Source organism: Zootoca vivipara, chromosome 17 (assembly GCF_963506605.1).
Source record: "Zootoca vivipara chromosome 17, rZooViv1.1, whole genome shotgun sequence".
NCBI classification, from domain to species: domain Eukaryota; kingdom Metazoa; phylum Chordata; class Lepidosauria; order Squamata; family Lacertidae; genus Zootoca; species Zootoca vivipara.
In genome coordinates, this window is record NC_083292.1 from 30,903,628 (window position 1) to 30,926,744 (window position 23,117).

General features: G+C 51.2%; 2 protein-coding genes across 4 annotated transcripts; one reads left to right on the forward strand and one right to left on the reverse strand.

Annotated features, from left to right (window-relative positions):
• Nucleotides 1-3,079: 3,079 nt before the first annotated feature.
• Nucleotides 3,080-9,733, forward strand: FKBP2 (FKBP prolyl isomerase 2). Of its 3 annotated transcripts, none has more exons than XM_060269940.1 (6): nucleotides 3,080-3,515; nucleotides 5,155-5,333; nucleotides 7,886-7,998; nucleotides 8,902-8,948; nucleotides 9,093-9,238; nucleotides 9,569-9,733. In XM_060269940.1, exons 1-6 carry the CDS (start codon nucleotides 3,320-3,322, stop codon nucleotides 9,581-9,583), a joined length of 696 nt encoding a protein of 231 aa, XP_060125923.1. In that variant the 5' UTR covers nucleotides 3,080-3,319; the 3' UTR covers nucleotides 9,584-9,733. The 3 variants fall into 3 exon arrangements, with proteins under 3 accessions (XP_060125923.1, XP_034955035.2, XP_060125924.1); XM_035099144.2 differs by having other exon boundaries at nucleotides 3,086-3,515; nucleotides 9,203-9,238; XM_060269941.1 differs by lacking the exon at nucleotides 3,080-3,515 and adding an exon at nucleotides 4,235-4,465.
• Nucleotides 9,734-14,333: 4,600 nt separating this feature from the next.
• PPP1R14B (protein phosphatase 1 regulatory inhibitor subunit 14B) lies at nucleotides 14,334-21,953 on the reverse strand. The gene is made up of 4 exons (XM_035098480.2): nucleotides 21,024-21,953; nucleotides 17,651-17,734; nucleotides 16,838-16,870; nucleotides 14,334-14,612 (listed from the first exon to the last, which is right to left on the reverse strand). The coding sequence occupies exons 1-4, from the start codon at nucleotides 21,249-21,251 to the stop codon at nucleotides 14,544-14,546; spliced, it is 414 nt and encodes a 137-aa protein (XP_034954371.1). The 5' UTR covers nucleotides 21,252-21,953; the 3' UTR covers nucleotides 14,334-14,543.
• Between the last annotated feature and the right edge of the window lie 1,164 nt (nucleotides 21,954-23,117).

A 23,117-nucleotide genomic window follows, 5' to 3' on the forward strand; every position in this document is an offset into this window, starting at 1 on the left:
CTAGATCTCAGGTTTGGGCCCCTAAATCTCAGGGTCTGGGATGCTCCTGACCTGGACCAACCCTAATTATTATTATTTTACTAAACTTATAAATTTATAACTCAGCAACTTACACAGGGGTTGCACCTAACGCCAAAATTGCATTTGGTCAAAACACATTGGGTCCAATGGCGGGTGGGATTGCAGAAGTCTTTTTTTCCTGAATGCCAGCCCCCTATCTGCCCCTTTAATATATACTGTATATTTTTTAATCTTTCCCAAGTCCATAAGGCTGAATGTGCACAAGATAACATGCATGTAGGTTGTGGGCTTATTGTACTGTAATTCCTCCAAAGGATCCCAGGGTGGCAAACATGTCAGTACCAAGAGAATACCCGGAGTGATTTAACCACCAATCCCTTTTCCCAGGGAATTGTAGCTGTGGGAGGGGAATAGCAGTCTCCTAACAACTCTAGTTCACAGAACTTTCAGTTAAAACAGGAGTGGGGAACATTTTTTCAGCTTGAGGGCCACATTCTATTCTTGACAAGTTCCTGGGGGGGCCACATGTCAGTGGTGGGTGGGGCCAAATGCAAAAGTGGGTGGAGTAACAAATGTAAATCTTACCTTTGTGCAATTGGTTGGTTTCTATATACTGTGCACATTCTATTCCCCATCCAGCTAAGCAAGAGCATTATCACAGTTCAAGGGCAGATTCCAGCCAGGCAAAACCCTCAAGGAGGTTGCAGAGCTGGGCTCAGGAGGGTGTGTGGCCTGAGGAGAGTCCCAAGGGCCAGGTGGAGGGCTGTGGAGGTCCATATGTGTCCCCTGGGGCTGAGGTCCCCCATCCCTTGGTTAAGAATCAAAGATGCCCAAGAGAAGCACGGTAGAGGATGATAAAAGCATGTGTTGTGTGTGAAGAAAGTGGGTAGGAAGGTGATTTACCCACCCTCTCTCGTAATAATGGAACTCGGGGCTAGCCAACAAAACTGACTGGCAAGAGATCCAAGACAGCCAAAATAAATTTAATTCATCACATAGTGCATTGTTAATTTATTGAATTGGCTGCCTCAGGAGGTGGTGGTGATAGCAACAGCTTTCCCTGGCTTTGAAATGGGATAGGACACATCCATGGAGGAAAATCGATGGCTCCAGGATTTGGGAGTGGGCTCAGGCACTGCACTCTCATTGGGCCCCCATAATTTGGAAGAGCCATGACATGCAATCTGAGACTTCTCCCAGGCTACTCCTGATCTTCCTGGGTGTTTTGTTCGAAGAAGACGTTGGAGCGCCATGGGTCTTGGGGCCCTGGTAAATACCAAGCGCTGCCAACCTTCTGGAACCAGCCTTACTGCCACAGCTAAAATAGAGCTTCCATGTTCAGAGGCACAATACCCAGAGAACAGGGAGGCTAATTACAAGGGAGGACTATTTCCTCCATCCCTTTGCTTGTGGTCTTCCCACAAAACATCTGACTGGCCGGCCTTGGGAACAGGGCATCGGATGAGAGTGACCTTTGGCCACATCCAGAAACAAGATTCTTGGAAGTGGAGGGGATCTGTGGGGCCTCCTAACTCGGGTTCATCTCTCTTGTCCTATGGGCAGCCTGGGACACATGGGCATGTCCTTCCCAGGAATGGGCATTTGGAAAAGCTGCCCTGTGGGGTTTCCAAGCAGACTTTGGCCCTAACCTTGGAAGAGTCAATATTTACAGAGTCCAGTCGGAGGCCTGCATGTTGAGGTGGGGGGAGAAATCTCTCTCCGCAGCCACCTTTCCCAAGGCCACCACTAAAAGCTAGGAAGGGAGGGTGGGTGTTGGCGAGCAAAATACTAGAGTATCAGGGGTGAATGACCCCCTCCTCTTGCTCCAGTTTGGTTTGCATCACACAAGGAAAGGCTGCAATGCAGTGGGTACAAGCACATTTGGGGAAGGGCCATAGCTTAGCGGTAGGGCATCTGTTTTGCATGCAGAAGGTTCCAGTTCAATCCCTGGCATCTCCACGTATCCCTGGCAAAGACCTCTGACTGAAATCCTGGACACCCACTGCCAGTCAATGTAGACTGAGAGCTAGATAGACCCAAGATGTGAGGCAGGTTCTTGTGTTCCTAAATTCACCTGACTGCAGGGGCGGGTAGGAAATCACTTATGAATGTCTACTGGGGAGTAAGCCCCATTTCTCATCAGTGAGATTTGCTCCAACGTCAGTGTCTGTCAGACTGCTGAAATAAATGAAAAATATTAAATCAATGAATACATTAAAAAATAAAGTGCATGCCAAGGAAGATTTTGCCCAATGATTTTTTTAAAAAAATTAAAATCAATTTTTATTGTTAACCACTTGGGGAGCTGGCTGAAATGTTGGTTTTGCAATGAGTGGGGAGGAAGAAAAATAAATTAAATACAGTAAACAATTAAAAAATAATAAAACCGCATTAAGGAAATAATATGTTCCAAAAATTTGAATTTCACCAAGAGGCTCGCTTTACAACAGGCTTATTTGTTGCAAGCCGCCCAGAGTGGCTGGTGCCCTCCTAGTCATCATCATCATCATCATCGGAGCCACGTGATGAAGAGGAGGCCACTTCCAGAGAGGCCGGGGAGCCCCCTTTCTCCACTCCAACACAAGGGGGCGCGCTCACACGTCAGTGAGCCTACTGCAGCTCATATTCCTCAGCCCAGAACGGAAGTGACGCTCTGCCCTTGTCACGTGCAAGCCGAGGCCGTTATAATTTTTGTATTTTGAAGTGGGAGGGGGCACGCCTTTATTTCTCTGATTATTTCTCCCATGTCCCGAAAGAAGAGAACTAGAATCGTAATGCCGGTCATTAATTTTGGTAAAAGAGCTAGCCGAGCGCCTGTCACGTGGCACCGCGCCGATCACGTGACGGCGGCTAGCCTGCCTCTGGGCGGGTGAGGGAACATGGCGGACCCCACGGCTGCTTCCCTTGTTGTTAGGCAAATCAGCGTTGCGAGGCGCGCATGCGCAGAGGGGGGTGGTATCCGTTGAGGAAAGGAGAGGTGAGAAGGGGGGGCGGATGGGGGGTCCTGAGGAGACGGGGGGACAGGGAAGGGGGGCGCCCAGGCGCCTCGGACCGAGCGAGGGTCGGCGGCGGCAGCCTGGGGACCTAGATATGGGACAGCCCCAAGAGGCGGGCTGGAGGGAGTGGGGAGGCTCTAGCGGGCCCGAAGGGACCCAGGCGTCCGGCGCCCCCAAGTGGGGGGTGGATGGTAGCGAGGAGGGCCTCGCAGGGCTGGTGGCGACGCAGGGGCCGCGGAAGCTGGAGCGGAGGGACGTAGGGACCCAGGTGTCCTGGGGTCCAGGCGCGGGGGCCCTTGACAATGGGGGGACCCAGACCCCAGCCGTGGGAAAGGCCCTGGAGGTACAGGGAGGCCCGAGGAGAGTCACGATGGGCAGATGGGGGCCTCGTGGGTTTGGGGGTCCCGCAGGCGGCGGGAGCTTGGAGAGCCTGGGCCGCCCTCCGCCCGGCTCAGGAAGGAGCAGCCAAGCCGCGAGGCAGGAGAAGAGAGCCTCGTGGTGCGTGGGGGTCTGCGAGTCCTGCGTGGCTGTGGCGGTGAAAGGAAAGGGCGCCCCCAAAGAGGTGGGGACCCAGCTCTCCCACCGGGAGGATTGGGAGTTGGGTGCGGGGGGGCCCGGGGTGGTCAGGGGAAGAGGCGGTGAGGAACCAGAGTTCCCGGCACGGGGCGTCAGCCGCAGCCACTCCGGGGGGATCTTGGGGCATGTGGGGCCCCAGAGGGATCCTGTAAGGGGAGCTGCGATGTGGGCCCAGAAGGAGTGGTACCGGGACCCCGCGGAGGCTTCTGAGCAGGTCTGGGTGCCCCGCAAGCCAGCCAGGGCCTCCGATAGGATGGGGCTGCCGTGGTTGCAACGGGAAGCCAGTCCCCAGGCGAAGCAGAAAGAGTGGAAGCCCGAATCTAGGGGTGTCGGTTGTTCCCCAGAACGTAGCCAGGTCTGGATCCCCCGAGAGAAGCCAGCTCCTGCGGGTGGGGGTCCCGGGGATGTCTGGATTCACAAGGTGAGGGATCCCTCTGGGGCTGGGATCATGTGGGTCTGGGCCAAGGTGACAAATTGTAATGAAGAAGATGAAGCAGAGGAGACGAGGGTTTGGACCTTCCGTAAGGAGGGCCCTAGGAAAGGGGGGCAAGGTGAGGGTGGATATGGGGTATCTTAGGGCAGGGGTGCTATTTGGGGGGGTTGGGGGGGAGGGAGATACTGCACCTGGGAGGGAGGGGGAGGAAATGCTAGGCTCATACCTGAGGGAAAGGGTTAGAAATAAGGATGATTTCATATGTGGGAGATCCTGTCTAGAGGACTAGGGAGTATAGGAGGGAGGGTGGAGCAGAGAGACCTTGCTGGATTATTCCTGGGGTGGCGACAGCCCAGTATCCTTGAGAGAATCTGGAGTGGGGTGGCGGCGGCTGCCACCAGGGGAGGGAGCAGAGTCCAAGGCACTTCCGGCCGCACGGGTAAGTCGGGGTCCGGAGGCTCCCGGGGGGACCTGAATGGACCGCATGCTGTTGCATGCCAGGGTAGGAGCTGGGGGTGCTGGCGATTGGGGCGGGAGTGTTGAATCTGCATGAATTACTGTAATTCAAGGATGGGCCTTCATGGGGAGGAGGCTTCCGTTCATTGGGGCACCATGTGAAAAATGGGGCAGGGCCCTACCTGACAGTTGAACCTGGGACCTTCTGCATGCAAGGCAGGTGTTTATGACTGTGTTGTGGACCTTCCCAAATAGAACTCATGTCTTGGTGTGTGTCGGCATGGAAGGACTGGAGCTCTCCCCCATTCTTCCTTTTCATGTATGTACAAGGACAGTGAACAAAACCATATGTCTGGCAGCTGCTGAATGGATCCCTTTCAGCAGAAGTGGCTTGCCCAGTGCGGAGCGGGCCTGCCGCGCCTACTTGCCAGCAGCAATGTCACTGCTGCTTATTGGGAGGGGTGAAGTGGTGGGGAAATCAGGGCTTTGTGGGCACCCTGGTGGAGCCATTCAAGTCCTCCCATTGGTGCACATAGACAGCCCCAACTTCCCCCGAACCCCTGGTAAATGGCAGCGACACTACTACCAGGGAGCCAGCTCCATTTCCGCCTTCCTGTAACATCTCTCACACACAGAGAGCTCTCCCCAGCTAACCAGTTTCTGCCCTTCCAGGAGCTTATGCGATGCAGGTGAGCCAGGGAGCAACGTTACTCGCTCTGGCGCTGTGTGCAGTCTTCTCACTAGTGCTGGGCACGGAAGGCAAACGGAAGCTCCAGATTGGGGTCAAGAAGCGGGTGGACAACTGCCCCATCAAGTCCCGCAAGGGTGATGTCCTCCACATGCATTATACGGTGAGTGCTGCAGGCGTGATGTGGAGGGCAGGTCAGTGTTAGCCGGGCACCTTGAGGTTTGCAGGGGCTGAAATTGAAATACCGTATATTCCGGCGTACAAGACGACTGGGCGTATAAGATGACCCCCAACTTTTCCAGTTAAAATATAGAGTTTGAGATATACTCGCCGTATAAGAAATACGACCCGGCGTATAAGACGACCCCCGACTTTTGAGAAGATTTTCCTGGGTTAAAAAGTAGTCTTATACGCAGGAATATACTGTACTTCATTGTCACTTGTACGACTTGTATACAGTGAGAAGAAGTCTTTCCCAGATGTCACGGGGGGAGAAACAAATTGTCAAAGGGTGAATCATAATCCAAAGGAGAACCTGTCAGGCCTTCCATGCATTTCTAGGCTCCAGCTCCTGCTCTCTCATCACAGAGTTTGTGGCTGTTTGGTGCCTCCAGGTATTGCAGAACTTCAGCTCCCATCATCCCTGACCATTGGCCATGATGCTTGCTGTGGTTGATGGGAACTGGAGCCCAGCAACCTGGAGGGCCTGAAGGTTCCCCTTCCCTGACCTGAAGCCATGAGAGTCAGCAACTCCTGCCAAAATTGGTGTGTGTGTGTGTGTGGTTGCTAAATTGGTGGGGTTGGGTTTGTTTTGGAAGGCAGACGTCTGTGGGTGACCCAGGTTCAGAGCTCCAACAGAAAGAAATAAAAGAAAAAAGAATCCTACTGTAAATTAGGCACATGTGTCTTATGTCTCATGGAACTGTCTACTCCTTGACATCTGAATTCAGTAACCCCTCTGAGATTTCACTAGGAGTATCTCCAAGGCTTTGACGGAAATTTTTGTGACCATAAGGACTAGATGCTTAGCTTTTTTAAAAAAGGAATTCTTGAAGCAACTGACTTCTGCACCCACTACTAAATGCTGCCATTGCAGCATATGCTTGGCTCAGCTGCTTTTTTCAGCCATGCACCCTTGCTGACTCACATGTCCTCATTCATGGCCTGATTAGTGCAGTGTTAGGTGGGAAGTTGAATGCAGGAAATGGACAACCAGAGAAAAATTCTGTGTTCCCTGTGTGATGAGGAGAAGGGGCGGAGCTTTTATCCTCCTTTGATTCCAACCATAGGGGCATGAGGTTACTCTACCCCGTTCCTTTCTGCGATTTCCAGACCTCTGTTTGGCCAGAGAACATAAGCAGAGCCCCTCTGTATCAAACCAAAGGCTACCTAGTTCAGTCTCCTCTTTCCCATAGCAGCCAGCCAGTATGCCACTGAATTCTGTGTTGCTGGGAATCGCAGTTAGGGAGAGTACCATTGCACTCTGGTTCTGCTCACATGCTTCCCATTGAGAACAGAGTGCTAGACTAGATGGGCCACTGGCCTCGTCCAGCAGAGCTCTCTTTTATGCAGCCAGATCCTTCTGGGAATCTCATAAGCATGACAGCAATAGCCGCCTCTCACTATTCCCCCCCAGCAAATGGAACTCAAAGACAATCCTGGAGGTTGCATCATGAGATTAGTGTCTGGTAGCCACTGATAGCCTTTTCCTCCCTTTTTAAGTTTTTTTTTAAAGGGATGTGTTTGTTTTATAAATTAAAAATTTATGTGTAAGTGGACCTGGGATCGAATCATGAAGGGTGGGTCAGAAATGTACCAAGTAAATAAATAATCCCCTTTTGAAACCATCTCAATTTGGCAGTTATCCCTGCTCTGTATGGTGGCAGGATTCCAGAGTTGAGGGCCCCTGGTCATCTGAGCAGCAGGGGGAAAGGGTGTGTGTGTGTATTAATTTCATGTCCTGCTTGTGGCCTTCTCAACAGGCGTTTCATTAACCATTGTTAGGAAACAGGGCCCTCGACCTGACTCACCTTTGCTCTGACCCAGCAGGGCTTCTGCCTCTCAGGTTCTTATGAGTCACTTTCCGCAGTGGAGCAGTGAATCACTGAGTGATAGACGCTCATGTGTGAATCTGCCCTGAGTCACTCAGTCAGTGAAAGAGCAAGGCTGAAACACTCCGGGGTTTCTTTACTAGGGTGGAGCAGGGATGGGGAACTTTCAGCGCTCCAGATGTCGAACACCCATCAGCCCAGCCAGCATGATGGAAGTTGTAGTCCAGCGATGACTGGACTCCGAAGGGCTGCAGGATCCCCACTCCTGCTGTGGAGGGTGTTTGTATACGTGTGCTTAGTTAAAACTGCACATAGTTAAAGCTATGGAATTCACTTTATTAAGATGTAGTGATGACTTTTAAAAGAGTAGACAAATCCGTAAGAACCAGGCTATCAGTGTCTGCTAGCTACACTGGCTCCCTTGTCTGAATGTCAGTTGCGGGGAATCGCAAGTGGGGAGAGTTGCGCTTGGGTCCTGCTTGCGACCTTCCCGTTGAGGCATCCAGTTGGTCACTGAGAACAGGATGCTGGACTAGATGGGCCCTCTTTGGGCTTACTTTGCAGGGCTCTTCTTCTTTTGGGATAATAAGCACAGCATCTTGGATGTTTTAAGAAGAAACCCTGGCTGGCTCACACCCCTTTTAACTTCTGCACTCTCTCATAGGGCAAGCTGGAGGATGGGACAGAGTTCGACAGCAGCCTGACTCGTGATCAGCCGTTTATCTTCTCCTTGGGGACTGGACAAGTCATTAAAGGCTGGGATCAGGGCCTGCTTGGGTAAATTCTTCCTCCCAGCAGGGATCAAGTGTGGCAGTGTTGTGGTTGCTGGTTTTCAAGCACCCGAACGGGGAAACGAAGTGATTTCTCCAGTGGCAAGTCAAAAGCACATATTTTCACTCTCCCTTCTCAAAGGATGCTGGAAAGCTCCTAAACTTTATTTATTCAGGGCTCCTGAAACTTTTTTTAAATAAAGAGCAGAGAATTCCATAATCTGGGCATGACCTCAGGGAAGGGCCTCTGGTGTATTCCGACTGTATCTGCGGCACCTTTGGCGGGAATGTTGGGGGAGAGCACTTTGTGTAATTGCACCCAGGAGATATGGCTGGCATCTTCTAATGATCTTTTGCCGTCCTTTGAAAATCCATCTGTTCCGGCTCATTTTATTTATTAACGTGTCTTGTTATTCAGGACGGTTCATCTATCCTGTGTTTCTCTCCAGTGTTAACTACATTTAGTGTGCTTCTTTTTCATTTGTATGTAATTTTTATATTGATAGCTGCCCCTAGGCAACATTAGAAGGGAAGGTTAAGTGATATGAATGAAGTAATTATTTTCGAGTCAGATTCCAGCCCTCCTGTTTTGTGTTGCTTTTATACAACAGGAAAGCCATGTACAGTAGTACCTCGAGTTATAAACGCCTCAGGTTACAAACACTTCAGGTTACAAACTCCGCTAACCTGGAAGAGTTACCTTGAGTTGAGAACTTTGCCCCAGGATGAGTATGGAAATCGTGTGCTGGCGGCGCAGCGGCAGCAAGAAGCCCCATTAGCGAAAGCACACCTCTAGTTAAGAACAGTTTCAGGTTAAGAACAGACCTCCGGAACGAATTAAGTTTGTAACTAGAGGTACCACTGTATTTGGTTGGTAACTGAATTTATACTGTTTCTTTGGTCTTTCTAGGATGTGCGAGGGTGAGAAGAGAAAGCTGGTCATTCCCTCTGAGCTGGGTGAGGAGCTGGAATGGGGAATGGGGAGGGGGCAGAAATCGGGCTTCTGGGTTCAGAACCTGCCCCAGGAAGGTGGCAGTGGCAAGGGGTTGGTTCTGATGCTTCACCTGTTCTAAGGAGTTGCCATCATCATTTTTTTGGCAGGAGTCAATGGGAACAACATCTGGAGGGCCACAGATTGCTCCATCCCTGCACTATCTGGGAACTCTTTGATCTCTTGGGTAACTCTACCATTTTTCTCCCTTTGCTCACAGGTTATGGGGACCGGGGAGCACCACCCAAAATCCCAGGTAAATCATGCATGTCCTTTCCCCCTCAGAATCAGTCCTGCTATGGATTCTGAACTGATGGGCAGGGGCTTCCCTCCCCAAGCGAAGTGCTGATACCATGTTCTTAACCCGTCTTCTCTCTGCTGGCCTTTTGAAAACCAGGAGACGAGAATGGAAGGGATCAAAACCTAGTGGCCCCACTCGAGTTCCAGGCAGTCAGCTGTGGGGCCATCAAAGCTTCCAGGGGTCCTTTGGCACCTGCTCTAGGGGTTGGGATGGGTAGTGCTTCTTCCCAGCACCTCTCCCTCCAGCCTGCACTCGTGATTTCTTTCTCTCTCTTTTTCCCCCCAGGTGGCGCAACCTTAATCTTTGAAGTTGAGCTGCTGAAGATTGAGCGAAGGCAGGAATTGTAGCGACATCTCTTCGGGGGAGGGGGCACGCAGGGAGGGGAGGTAATCTCGAGACGCGACTCAGGATTTGTTGATACCGATGGGCCAAATAAAAGCACAGACCAGAGTTGTATTGTGACTGCAGCGGGTGGCCTGGTGACAGGAGATGGGGCAACGCTGTTCTAAGGAGGTGGGAGTGTTCCTTGGGCTCAAGATTTGGGCCGGTCCGACTTCTGTGGCGGGGGGGGAGGAAGCCCCAAATATTTGGGTGCAGAAAGCCCCAGGGTCAACCCCTTCCATCTTCAGCAAATATGACTTAAGGTGTTAGGACTAGGAAAGGCCTCTGCCTGGAGCCTTGGAGAGAGGCTGCCAGTTGCAGCAGACATTACTGGGCTTGGTGAACTGCTGGCTTGACTGTGTAAGGCAGCCTCAGGGGTTCAAGTCCTTGTGGGTGCCTGGTCTCTGGCCTGACCCCATCACCTCCAGGTGGGGCCGGGAGAGCCACTGCCTGTCAGTTTTGATTGGTGTCTGGGCCTCATCAGATGTTGTTGGACTACAACTCCCATCATCCCTGACCATTTGCTAAGCAGATGGATGATGGGAGTTGTAATCCAGCAGTAGGGCTGGGCAATCTATCATCCAAAACCAGTTTGAAGTCCATATTGTGATACCAGTTTCATAATTTTTGACCTGGCAATATTTTGGTGTGTGTGTGTGTGTGTGTGTGTGTGTGTTTGCTATACTAAAATCACTATGTGGGGAAAACCGTGAAGCCAGCCGATGCTCTATCCTTATTTCAGACATTGTGATATATCGGTATATCAGTATGTTTACCTGGTGATCTATTGCGATGTAGAAAACCAGATATGCCCAGCAGTATCTGGTGCCCCAAGATCGAAGAACACTGGTGTAGACAATACTGAGCTAGATTGACTAAGGGCTGGGCTCCTAAGCAAGGCAACTCCCTAAACTAGTAACACTAAGTGAAATGAAATTAAAAAATCCTTCCAGTAGCACCTTCGAGACCAACTAAAGTTTGTCATTGGTATGAGCTTTCGTGTGCATGCACACTTCTTCAGATACACTGAAACAGAAGGTGCTACTGGAAGGATTTTTTTTAAAAAAAATTCGACTATGCAAGACCAACACGGCTACCTACCTGTAACTAGAACTAAGTGAAATGCACAGATAGCTTGCCAGGGACTGGCAGCCTGTGTCCTTCCAGATGGCATTGATTCCAAGGTATGTTGCTTCCGATCAGCCTGGGCAGTGGCCTGAGAGGGTATGGGTTTTAGTTTAGGTACATCTAGAAGGCTGCAGATTCTCCATTCCCAGAGTATTGGGGCATTCGAAGCCCAATAAAAGACTCGCAGAGCAGGGAAGTCTTGTGCTGTGTGTGTGGCTGGCAGCAGGATTGGGCAGTCATGGTGGCCTGGCTGCCCAAAGCCAACCTTTCCGCCTTTGGTCTGGCTTAACGTGGGGCCTTGTGCTGCCCACAGTCTGGTCCTGTCCTCCTGCCAAGGGAAAGCGAGTTCTGGAGAGTATCATGTGCTGCGTGGCTTTGCTATAGGCGGCACATCCCAGAATCCCCTTGCGATAGACTGCAAGGGATTCTGGGGGGCTTTTCTGTGCTGGTGGTATCGGCCCTCCACAAGAGGCGTATGGAGATTTGTGAAGTCGCGTTCCCAACAACCTGCGTAATTAATTAATTGAAGCATGCTCCGACTTTGTAGTGGAATTTGGGTTTGTTTAAGGACAACCTGGACTGAATAAATGAGCCATGGAAGTTGTGAACGTGTGAAGCAGGGCGAGAACGTGAGATAACATATAAGTTTGCACTGGAGAGAAGAAAACTGTGAAGGGGTGTTCTCCCCCTGTGAAACCACCAGTGTGAATGTGTGCTGGGACCCTGCCAGTATTCTCTACTGTGAAAGTGAACAGTTGTGAGCATTGCTGCAGAAGGCTATAGTGAAGGGGCAGGATGGGTTGCTGTGAGGAACTCTCTTATCCTCCGTGACAGAGAGGGACTAGCTACAGAATGCCTTTTGCAAAGAGACCATTCTCCAGCCTCCCTTGTTCAGTATGAAGAACAGTTGAGACAGTGTGTGCGCAACAACAAATCACATTTGTGCCTAATTTTGCAACCTCCATAAATAATGCCAGTGAAGTGATTCTCGTGTGTGGTATAATTAATTGTTCCTGTCAGGGCTGTGGAGAAACAAAAACAAAAAAACCTATTTAGCAAGGCACAACTCCCCCTCCCCACCTTCAGAGCGTAGAAAGCATTGCCATTTCCCACACCCTGATTTCAGTGTGATTCTCCCCACATACTTTCAAGACTCATTTTTTGGCCATACGGGTAGAAAGTTGCTCCCCCCCCCATGCCCAAAATAAATTAAAACAACCTAGGATGTTAGGAACATAAGAACCTGTCTGATTAGGCCAGGGGCTTATCTAGCCCCCAGCATCCTGTTCTCCCTGGCCAACCAAATGGGATACCCACAAGCAGGATCCGAGTGTAACAGCAACTCTTCCTCCTTGAGGTTTCCTGCAGGTGGCATTCATGGGCGTATGGCCTCCAACAGTGAAGAACATGGCCAGATAGCCTAACCCTCTGAATTTGTCAAATCCTTTTTAAAGCCATCCAGGTTGGTGTCTTATACCCACTGTGAGGTGCTGCGCGTGAGTGAATCTTTATGGTTTCTTGGCACAGAGAAGCAGAAGTGGTTTTGTAAGTGAACTACTTCCTTGCATCAACCAATGAGGGAAAACAGGAAAAAGTATGTGTGCGGGAGAGAAATAAACCACCCCTCCTTCATAAAAAAAAAAATTCTGCCAAGGCCACAGTGAGAAAGTGGGTGAGGAACCTGTCGTACCCTCCAGATGTTCTTGGATCTTTCCCATCATCCCTGGCCATGAGGTTGTTGGCACCCAAGGAGAGCTGGGGGACCACAGCTACCCCCACCCCTGGCTTAGCCTCTTTCTTCAAACTGGGGAGGTGGTGCTTGCTGGCATAAAGCAAACTCTGGCTTTCTTCCAGCTGCAGGAAAGGAGGCACCTGCTGTAAAGGCAACCACGCCCTTTGCGGCAGAGAGCCAAAGGGAGTCTTGCAAGATGCAGCTTGCGGGCACAGCAGCCAGGAGGACTGCTCCACCCTCGAGACAGCATCTCTCTCGCCCTGCCCTGCCCAGTCTGGGAACCAAGTGGTGTTTTGTGGCAAGGCTGTGGCTCTGGTGCCTGCTTTCCCTGTTCCTTTCCCTCCCCTCTGGGGCCACTGCCAAACCCCTCTTAGGCATCTTGGTTTGGAAAAAAGAGCCACGTGGAAAAATCAGGCCGGGGCCAGCTCCGGAGGCCAGGGCAGGCCATTTTGCAAAAAACACACACACACAACTTGCCTGGTGACTTCAGGCAGGAAACATGAAGCCCGATTAGTTCCAGGCCCCAGAAGACATTCTTTCCTTACTGAGTTCAGCCCCGCCACAAGCGAAGGGGAGGGGGAGGCTCCGCCTGCGTCCCCACCAGGGACAGCGTTGCTAACTGGGAGACCTGTAACTCTGCACTTGGCCTGGTCTGCAGTTGCACGTGGTTGAAAATACTTGCTGCAGGCGGTGAGGAAGGGGAAGGCGGCCCACTGGGGAGCAGGGAGCAGAATCTCCTCTTCACTTCCAATTCACCAGCCCAGCTGGTCCAAAAATCTCCAAAACACTAATGTTTTTCACTAGTATGGGTGACAACGATAAGCCAGAAGTGGGTATTATTTCATTCACATTCAGTGAGCAAAAGGCAGCATCCATAGCACTCTGCACCCCCGTCACCCAACAATTGCCTTTCAAGATAGATTATAGGCCAAGAAAGTGACTTGCCCATGGTTACCTATTATGTTTTCTGGCAAGAAGGAAGCTGAACCTGGATTCTCCCCCAACCCCCCCCCCCCACCAGTCCTACATACTTGGCCGGGGCGTGACACAAATGTCCTCCCAATTCACCAGACTAAGCAAACCAAAAATCTCCAAAACTCTTCAGTTTTTACTACCGGTAGTACTGGTAATGAAATATTAAGCGACAAGCAGGTATTCATTTTTATAGCCTATTTTACTAAAGACAGTGGCTGTGGCCCTCTTTTCTCTCCCCTCCTCACCCCTCTATTTCATCCTAAAAGCCACCCTGCAGGGTAGACTGTAGGCATAGGCAAACTCGGCCCTCCAGATATTTTGGGATTACAACTCCCATCATCCCTGACCACTGGTCCTGTTAGCTAGGGATGATGGGCGTCGTAGTCCCTAAACATCTGGAGGGCCGAGTTTGCCTATGCTTGCTGCAGGCTAAGGCGAAATAATTTGCCCAAGGTCGCATGTTAATTTTCCTGGTCAAGTAAGTATCTGAACCCAGGTTCTCACCCCAAGACCTACCCTGCTACTTGCTTGCATAACCCTGCTTTCGTGAAAAGGTTTTGTTAAAATACACGTACGCAAACACTCGTCTGCCCTGGCACACGCTTCAGTCTCCTAAAGCAGAAACCAGACCCTTGTTCTCAAAGCATTTTTATTAAATTTATATAAAAATGCAAATAATTAAAACAAAAACAACCCAAACGTTCTAAAAAATAATAATATCAGGATCCTACCCCTCTTTCTCTTCCCGTGGAGAACAGACGTTCCTCTTCCCCTCCTCTGACGCTCACGGGTGGAGGAGGGTGACGGACAGGAAGGAGCGGGTTGGTATTGCTAAAAAGGTGTCCAGATGGTTTTGATTATCAAGGCAATCCCACCGAAAAGGGAAGGTCTTCCCTCTCTCCTAAGGGCAGTAGCTGGTTCTCCACTGGACCCCTGAAAAGCTCCCTTCTCCCTCTTCAACCCAGCCAGCAGCCAGAGTCTCAATGACAAACTCTCCAAAGAGGAAGGAGGGCAGCGATGGGAGATCATCATGCCAGTGGCAAGTCACTTCTTTTGTGGAGTGCTGAGCTTCTGCATCCCACGGATCTTGTCTAACAAGTCGGCAACGAAAACCTGGTGGGCGAGAGGAGGAAAGGGTGGGGCGTCAGCGAGGAACCCAGAGTCAAAGCAGGAGGCATAGGCACCGGATCTCTCACCTGCCCTCCTTTTAGGTTGCGTACATACAGGGGGAAAAGAATCCTGGGAACTCTAGTTTGTTTAGGGTGCTGGGAATTGTAGCTCAGTGTGGGGTAAACTACAGTGCCCAGGGTTCCTTTTTTTGGATGGGGGGAGGAATTGGGTGCTTTAAACATACAGTGTGTACACAACTGTAGACTCGAGCTGGCTGCGTATTTTAACACACACACCCTAATAATTCAGTGCATCAACTTTTGGAACTTGCATCACAGAAGGTTTTTAAGCGGGTGAGGAAACTTGGAACTGTGATAAGGCTTCTTGCTTGCCTGGATAGAGAAATGGTTTTTTTGGTCTTATGTGGCTGGAATGCACACCTCTATTGCCCTGTCCATTTTTTGCTTCTGGCTCTGCTTATATCGTCATAGATCTGTAGAGCTGTAAGGGACCATGGGGGTCATTTAGTCCAACCCCCTTGCAATGCAGGAGTCTTTCCCTAGCCCTGCCTACTGCTGCCATGTAGCCCCCAGAAGACAGCCTGCAGTGTGGCCCTCAGATTAAAAAAGAGAAGAGTTCCTCTCCTCTGCTTTAAATGTGTTATTACAGCCAAGCAGAACCTCCACTAACAGAGGCAGTCTACCCCTGAATTGCAGGCACTGGGGACGAACAAAGTCTGGCAGGCATCTTTGCATCCTGCTGGTGAACTTCTAGGGGTATCTGCATGGGAGGATTCAGATCGAACACTGGTGAGGGCTCATACTTGAGCCTATCTAGTGGCAGTGGAGGCAACAAAGAAGGCATACTTGGCTGCCTCCATTGCATCCTCATTGTGCCATCCGGCAGAACTTTTCCAGGTAGTGCAGGGGACTCTTAACAGTCTGGCCAGACTTGTTCGCAAAGCATTTTGAGAATAAAATCGCTGGCATCCACAGAGATCCTAAAGCAGATGAAATCTCACGGGGTGCCCAGAGCTCTGCCTGGTCCTGTTGCGTCGGAGGAGTTTTAGTAAGGCTCAAGGATGTGGACAAGGCGTTTGGGTCGGTCACTTGCGCCCTGGACCCGTGCCTCCCTTGGCTGATAAAAACTAGCAGGGAGGGGAGTTGTAGAGTTGGAAGGGATCCCGAGGGTCATCCAGTCCAACCCCCTCCAATGCAGCAATCTCAAGACACACTCCCACATCCAATTTGAAACCATCATGGCCCCTTGGTTAGCTTTGCAAATGTGCCGGCAGTTTTATTGCTGCACCACTATAATTCACAGCAAAGTGATTCTTTGCTCATTGTTTGCTTTAAAAGCTCTAGAGCCTCCAGCTTCAGATGCAGTACACTGGAGTGTTACAAACTCAGGCAACAAGTGGGCAGGGAGAGCATTGCCTTCATGCCCTGGCTTGCCGGCTTCTTAACTTGCTGGAAATCTAGGAACTGCACTGGAATCTAGGCCAGGGATGGGGAAACCTTTCTCAGACCTGAGGCTGATTTCCTAGGGAGCCCAGGGGTGGATGGGGCAACAGACTCTCTATCTTTGCAGAGTCCAGCCCCACAAAACTCACAGCCTCCTACCAGGACAGCTCTCTGCGGCCAGGCAAGCAAGAGGCATGTCCTCCGTTCCAGCCAGGCAGAAGAGCTGGAAGGGGGAACCAAGCCAGTGCAGGGCCTGGGAAGCATCCCAAGGGCCAGACAATGAGGTCTCGGCGGGCCAGGCAGCACGGCCTGCGGTTCCCCACCCTTGAGCTGCCTGATCCAGCAAGACAGTTCTTGCCTACTTCTACCCCAGGGGGCAGAAACGACAAACGCAAGCAGCGCCTCCCGTTCTGTGATGATGGCGGTTTGAGATTCTTCCCTGAAATCTCCCAGCCTCTCTGCCAGGGGGAAAGGGAGGGTGAGGAGGGGAGACAGCTGAGCAGCCCCTCCCCTAACAGGTTCCGGAACGGGAGGGGACTCTCTTCCCTGCTGTGAGAGAAGGAAGGAACAGGAGACGATTGGGAGCTGGCGCTGGGCAGAGGCAGCTGCTGCTGCTCTCCTGATCTGCCAACAAAGCAGCTGCAAAGGGAGGAGGGTTGGGACATGTGGGGCTTCTGGAAGGGAAGGCTGTGGGAGCATTTAAGGGGTCATGGGAAAAGCGGGGTGGGGAGTGGACTCAGGGCAGGCAGGCAGGCAAGCACTCACCTCTGTGGGCTTGTAACAGTCAACCAGGAGCTCCTGTTTTTTTGGAAAAAAGAAAAGATAAATTTAGATGCCAAAGGTTTGGACAAGCGGGAAGCCCTGTCCACCCAGATCTCATTGAGGGACAGGCCACAGCTCCGTGGTAGAGCATCTCTGTTCCATGCGGAAGGAGGAACCCTAATCCCTAATGGCAGGGCTGGGAGAGAACCCCATCTGAAACCCTGAAAAGCAGCTGCCAGCCAGTGTTGGCTGTACTGACCTAGATAGACTAATAGTCTGACTCCACATGAACCAGATTCCTGTGTTCCTATTTTGAGAACCATGAGGATTTGGATCTTAAATTTTTAGGGGAAGACCCACAGCTTGGTGGTAGAGCAGATGTGGGGGACCTATGCCCCCCCGTAAGTCGCTGTAGTGCCATCACCCCGAAACCCACTGGCAACGCTAAGCGGGGCTGATGGGAGCCTGGTGACATCTCTAGGTTCTCCATTTCTGATACATTCCGAAAGTAGAAATCCCAGCCTCCCCCAGTCTAAAACTCACCCTTAATCTCTAGCCAAATCCTGAGTGTTTATGGCAACAACAGAAGGCCACTCTCTTTATTTATATATAAAGAAGTATTGGCAGATACGTATGGGCTCCAGATTGCTGACCAGAACAGCCCACCCACTGCTTGGCTGCCATCGTGCGAAAACAGCATCTGGTCTTCCCAGGCAGTGCACAGGGGCCCCCTCCTCTCAACCCCTCCTTTCCTAAGGGGGGCTGTGGAGAAGGAAGGGACACCCCCCTTTTCAACCCAGCTTTCACAGCTCCTACCTTCACTCGGGCGCTCCGAGACTCATCACTCTCCATGTCCAGGAGTTCGTCAACATCTATTTCTAACTCCGGAATCTCCTCTTCCTATAAGAAGACAAAGAGAAGAACCTGCCAGGAATCCAGTCATTGTATCGTTGGAAGGTGTGTGTGTGTGTAGCTGGAGTATGAAAGGCGTTCTGCATGCAAAAACCTTACCCAGGGCAGTGGATTGGGAGGGGGGCAGGCAGCGAGTGCGAGGTTCCTCACCTCTTCAAATAAATCCAAATTGTATAATAAAGGGCAGAGTTGCAGTGTTCAGATTACAGGAACAACATGACCCCTTTTAGGATGCTGTGTGTGGGGGGGTACTTCACCCCTACCTACCTACCTCTCCATATAATTTCAACATTGGTTAGGTGTCTAGTAAAAGGGCATCTCCCTGCCCCATAGACGGAGGCAATTCGAGGACCAGTTGGGTGTAAGGAGTTGTTTTCTCTCTGCCTTCTCAAGGAGAGGGATCTCATCAAGGATTTTGTTTCCAGACTTCCCAGGACTGGAATCTTGCCAACACTTGTCTGCTACCAGTTTGTGTGTACACCCCCCCCCCTTTGGAGTTCAGCTCATTTGGGGGCAGACATTCTCACACCCCCTCAAGCAGCTACAACATTAAGGCTTCCACCCCTAGCCCCCAATTGAGAAGGTTGTGCTTGGGGGGGGGGGAGCACGTCCTGCCTAAACTTCTTCTCCATCTTGATTAATCACTGTCATTCTCTCCTTTCCTGGCTTCAACTGTTTTAAAAGTTGAACAGTTGAACCTTCTAGGTCAGCAGGATGCCGGTCTGTGGCCTAATCCCACACTGGCACCGGAAAACAGAGGTGGGGAAAAGCGGATCATTTCAATACCCTCCTCCACATACCCCTTTCGAGATCTTCTGATGTAGGGCGGTATATAAATCAAATAATAATTTCAGCGAGTCTACTCTAAGCAGGGCTGCGTTGGCTGCAAACCTAAGCTCCTTTAAGCTCCCTGCTAAACCCACTCAGGACTTGCCCTGACTGGCACCTCCAGCCGACGGGCACAGCCTGGTAACAAGGGACTCATTGAGGGATGCAAAGGAGAATTCAAACAGCTGAGGTACGTTCTCAGCTGCAGAACAAGGGCAAAGGTATCTGGGTCACGCGCACACATTCCCACTGGCCTTTGTGAATCAACTAGTGTGTGTTTTGTTTTGCAAGGACCCAGCGGCTCCACTTTCGGCCCTCTTGACTAGCTACTTACTGCCCCATTAGCCTACTCAGAGGCAAGCCCCATATGGCCAGCTAAATCCCCCACCCCACCCCAATAAGCGGGCTGGCCAGCTGCCAGATGACATTTGGCAGGCGGTGTGTGTGTGTGTGTGTGTGTGTGTGCGCGTGTGTGCAGGCACACAGGAGAAGAGGGCAGACAGAAAGTTGATGTTGTTGCTGCTGCTGCGGCAGCCTGGTCTCTGGTCTCACTGTCGAATGCTACCTTGGCCGCAAGTCCGTGGGGGGGGGGGCAGGGGTAGCGCCATCAACCGCCCACCCCTATTTGGGTTTCAATCCCAACCACCCATTTTTCTCTTAAGGTTTCTGGCAGCAAGCATTTTTGTAGTGTTAAAGAAATAAAAAGAAAATCCGTATCTTAAAAGACAGCTGCTCCTCTCAAGAGACAGCTGCATTTGCGGCCTAAGGCCACACTTAGAAACCCAGAACAGCATACCATGCACAGCAGAGAGGGTGGGGGACACCACTCCCCCACAGCACAATCCCTCCACCCACCCACAATGCTGCAGAATCAGGAGAGGATAATTCCTTCCCCTTGCTCTTTTTTTAAGAGGGGTTGGGGAAAGAAGGATTCGAACACAGGCCCCATGAAGGCCTTTGAGTACTTGTGACCTTAAGTGACCTTCACCATTAGTTGGAGGGGGGGGATAAAAGCAGGCCTCCTGGCATCACCATCTCTCCAGTCTTTAAGGCAGGGAAAAAGAACAGGAGAATCTTGGGATGTGAGGGTGGGAGGGAAAGGGTGAAGCAATTTGTTGGGCATGTGGTCACTTCCGAAGCGTATGCTACAAAACTTGGCAAGCAGAAAGAGGAAAACTGGCACAGGGTCAAATGCCCAGCGGAGATAAGGGGAGGTGGGTGTTTGAGTGAACACAAGATGCCCTGATGAGCCAAAAATCGCTAGATAACGCCCTTTTAAATTAAAAATATACAGTAAATGAAAGTTGGGTTTGGGGGGCTGGGAAAGAGTTTTTTCCTGGTCTGTGGAAACCATTTTCTCTGCAGAGGAGCAGGCCATGAAACTACAAATTTGTCTGTGATTCTGAGGGTGGGAACAAGCACCCAAGAGTGGGCTTAGGGAGGAATAAAAAATGGGAGGGGTGGCATCAGATCCACTCAGTGGAAACGGGGGCCCTTCCCAAAACTAAGGGTGTTGGTTCTTGGGGCTGCAGAGAGGGGGAAGGACTGAAGCTTGGGATGGGGCAGGGGCTGCATATGGGGTGTACGTTGGGTTAGAAACGGTCCCCAGATTCAGAGGGTGGAATTTGCCAAGGAGTGAGTCCCCCACCCTTGAGGGTCACTAGTCCTCAGTGTCCCTTTTCAGAGCCTGCACAATACGACAAAAGAACCAGGAAATGGGGGGTGGGAGTGCTTGGGTAGCCACTCCCTGAACCTGGGCTGCATTGGAGGGTAATGGGGCAGCATATATGGGGAGACAAGGTGGGGTGGGAGGAGAGGAGATTACATGAGCTGATCTAGGATCTTAGCTGGGTTATAAGGAGGATGTAACAGTGTGGAGGAGCTGAAGACATTAAAGTCTCCGGAAGAGTGGGTTTGGGGGACACCGACATAAAAGGGTCGGGATCTTCAGGGACTCTCTTGGGAGGTGGCAGGGGCCTCGAGGTGAAAGTCAAGCCTGCATTTATAGACAGCGTCTCATTCATTCTCTTTGTTATCCACCACTTTCTTTGTACTGCTGTGATGGGAAATAATATTATTGCAAAGGTTATGTGTATGTGACCAGGAGGCCTGCCCTCCAGATCAAGATGGTATTGGGGCATAGGGTGTACTTTGGGGTCCATAAACCTTTTCCTTCCTCAAGATTTAGCAAGTTCCTGGGGGCAGAGACCTTAAAGAAATTATTACAAGTAATTTTTGTGGGAGGAACACAAAGCCTGCAACTGTAGGAACAAGATTCATTGGGTGGGCAGTTGAAATGCATGTACAAGCTCCACACACATTAAGAGATGCCATAAAGTGGATCTGGATTATAGGGGCAGCGATCTAGGATCTGAATGATGGAAGGAGGCTAAATTTTAAGGGATTGTAGGGAAATCCAAGTGCGAGGAGACAATTTCGGAGTTTTTACCTGGCAGTCATAGAGGACCGTCAGCTGTTCCAAGATCCATTCTTCCAAGTGGAGCCTCTTTCGGAGCTCTTTGCGATCGTATTTCACCGTCACCCGCCCCTGGCGCCGGACCGGGCCCTCCTCTTCCTCTGCGGCCGGTTCTCCAGCCGGGGGGCTTTGGAAATACACCCGGGGCCCCGTCCCCGCAGCCGCCGGGGGGCCGCTCTCTGGGCTGCAAGGAGCCGCCATCCGAACCGGATCGGAACCGGAGCGCAAGAAGGAAAAGAGCGCGGATCAACCGCACGCACACGGAATCGCTGACTCCGCTTCCTGCCTTGGCGAGTCTTCCTTTTGTCTTCTTTTCCTTCCCCGACGCCACGTGGTGGGGACCCCCGGTTGGATCCAGAGGACAGAACTAGCCCCAGCACCGGATTGGGCTTCCCCACCCCACTCGGCTGAACCAAAAACCGAGAGGGAGGGGCGGGCAGAGAGAGAGCGCGAGAGAGCTCGATGCGAACTTAGTCTGCCCAGAACCTAGCCTCAAAAGGACTAGCGCCACGTGCAGTCCGAACCGAGGGAAGGAAGCGGGGGGGGGGGGGTCCTTTATTATTTGGTTTGATGGATCGCTGCTCCTCGTTCCTTGCGCCACGTACGACGGGATCTGTATCTGGCCTCTTCTTACACACTTACACACACACACACGGGCAATAACTCGCCGCCGAACCAGAACCGGAATCCCGAACTCCGCCTTACTCTCCTCCTCCTCTTTGTTTGCAAAACTGGAAACCAGTTTCGACTCTCTCCCTCCCTCCGCCCACCCGATCCTCCCTCCGGGCGCGATTGCTTCACTCCGCTTCAGGAGTTCCTTAAGACAAGCAGGTCCAGTCCAGGTTCCGATCCGCTTTCGCCTCGGCCCTTTGTCCCGCTGCTGCTCCCGGGGCTGCTGCTGCTGCGCTGGCTCCGTCTCCCCACTCCCCCCCCGCACCCCGCCCCGCCCCCTTAAAGGGCCAGCACGTCGCTCTCCCTCTCCAGCCAGCGCTTGCCCAGCTGCCCTGCCCCTGCCTGACCACCCCCAGGACTGGCCGGCTGGACGCCCGCCTCTCTCTTTGATGCCACATCCCCCCCCCACCTTGCCCCACCCCAATGCACCCTCCCCCTTTCAGCTCTCCTGTCTGGAGACATGTTTTCTCCCCCACCCCCCTCCGCCCACTCCTCAATCTATTCTCTTATCAAAAGGGTGTGCCCAGTTGTCACACACGCGCGCGCGCGCACAAATTTCTGCTTTGCCACAATGGTTTGAAAATTCCGCTTTGTCAGTCGCTTTGATCTCTGTCTATCTCTGCGTGCCTGGTTGGAAGAGAGGAGGGCGGGTGGATTAGCTTCCATCAGGTTAATCTTAGTTTAATGGCTTCATTTGTTTATTAGGTTAAGCCTGTGACCAGACTGGCATCGTATGGATGCTGTTAAGGCGTCCACGTGAATGTCAGGTCATCAATAGCAGCAGGGGTAGTTCTGAACCACAAATTTTGTGTGTGTGTGTGTGTGTGTGTGTGTGTGTGTGTGTGAGAGAGAGAGAGAGAGAGAGAGAGAGATTTAGACACAGAAACACATATTTTTGCTTATATATATCAAAAGATTTATTATTTTATTATTATTAATCTATGCATCGCCTTCTACACAATTGTCTCAAGGCAATGTACCATAAAGAACAGAAACAGCAGGAGAAAGGCAGATGCGTTTAAATGGTGTTAGATTATACGAGATTTGGAGAAGAATTGCTTTTTTATTGTGCACAGCATAGCTGCCAAGTTTTCCCTTTTCTCGTGTGGAAGCCTATTCAGCATAAGGGAATTTCCCTTAAAAAAAGGGAGAACTTGGCAGCTATGGTGCACAGAGCCATATAAATAGATGTTAATAATAATAAAACAAAATAAGGATACAAAATAGGCACTCATGGGCAAAGGCTCATTTAGCCAGCTGGAAAAGCCTGTTGGAACAAAAATGGAAGAATGTGTGTGATCCAATGCTTGTATCCAATGTCAGTCCTAAACCCATTAAGATGAAGAGGCAAGATTCACTTGCGTCCATTGATTTCCATGGGTTTACTCAAAGTAG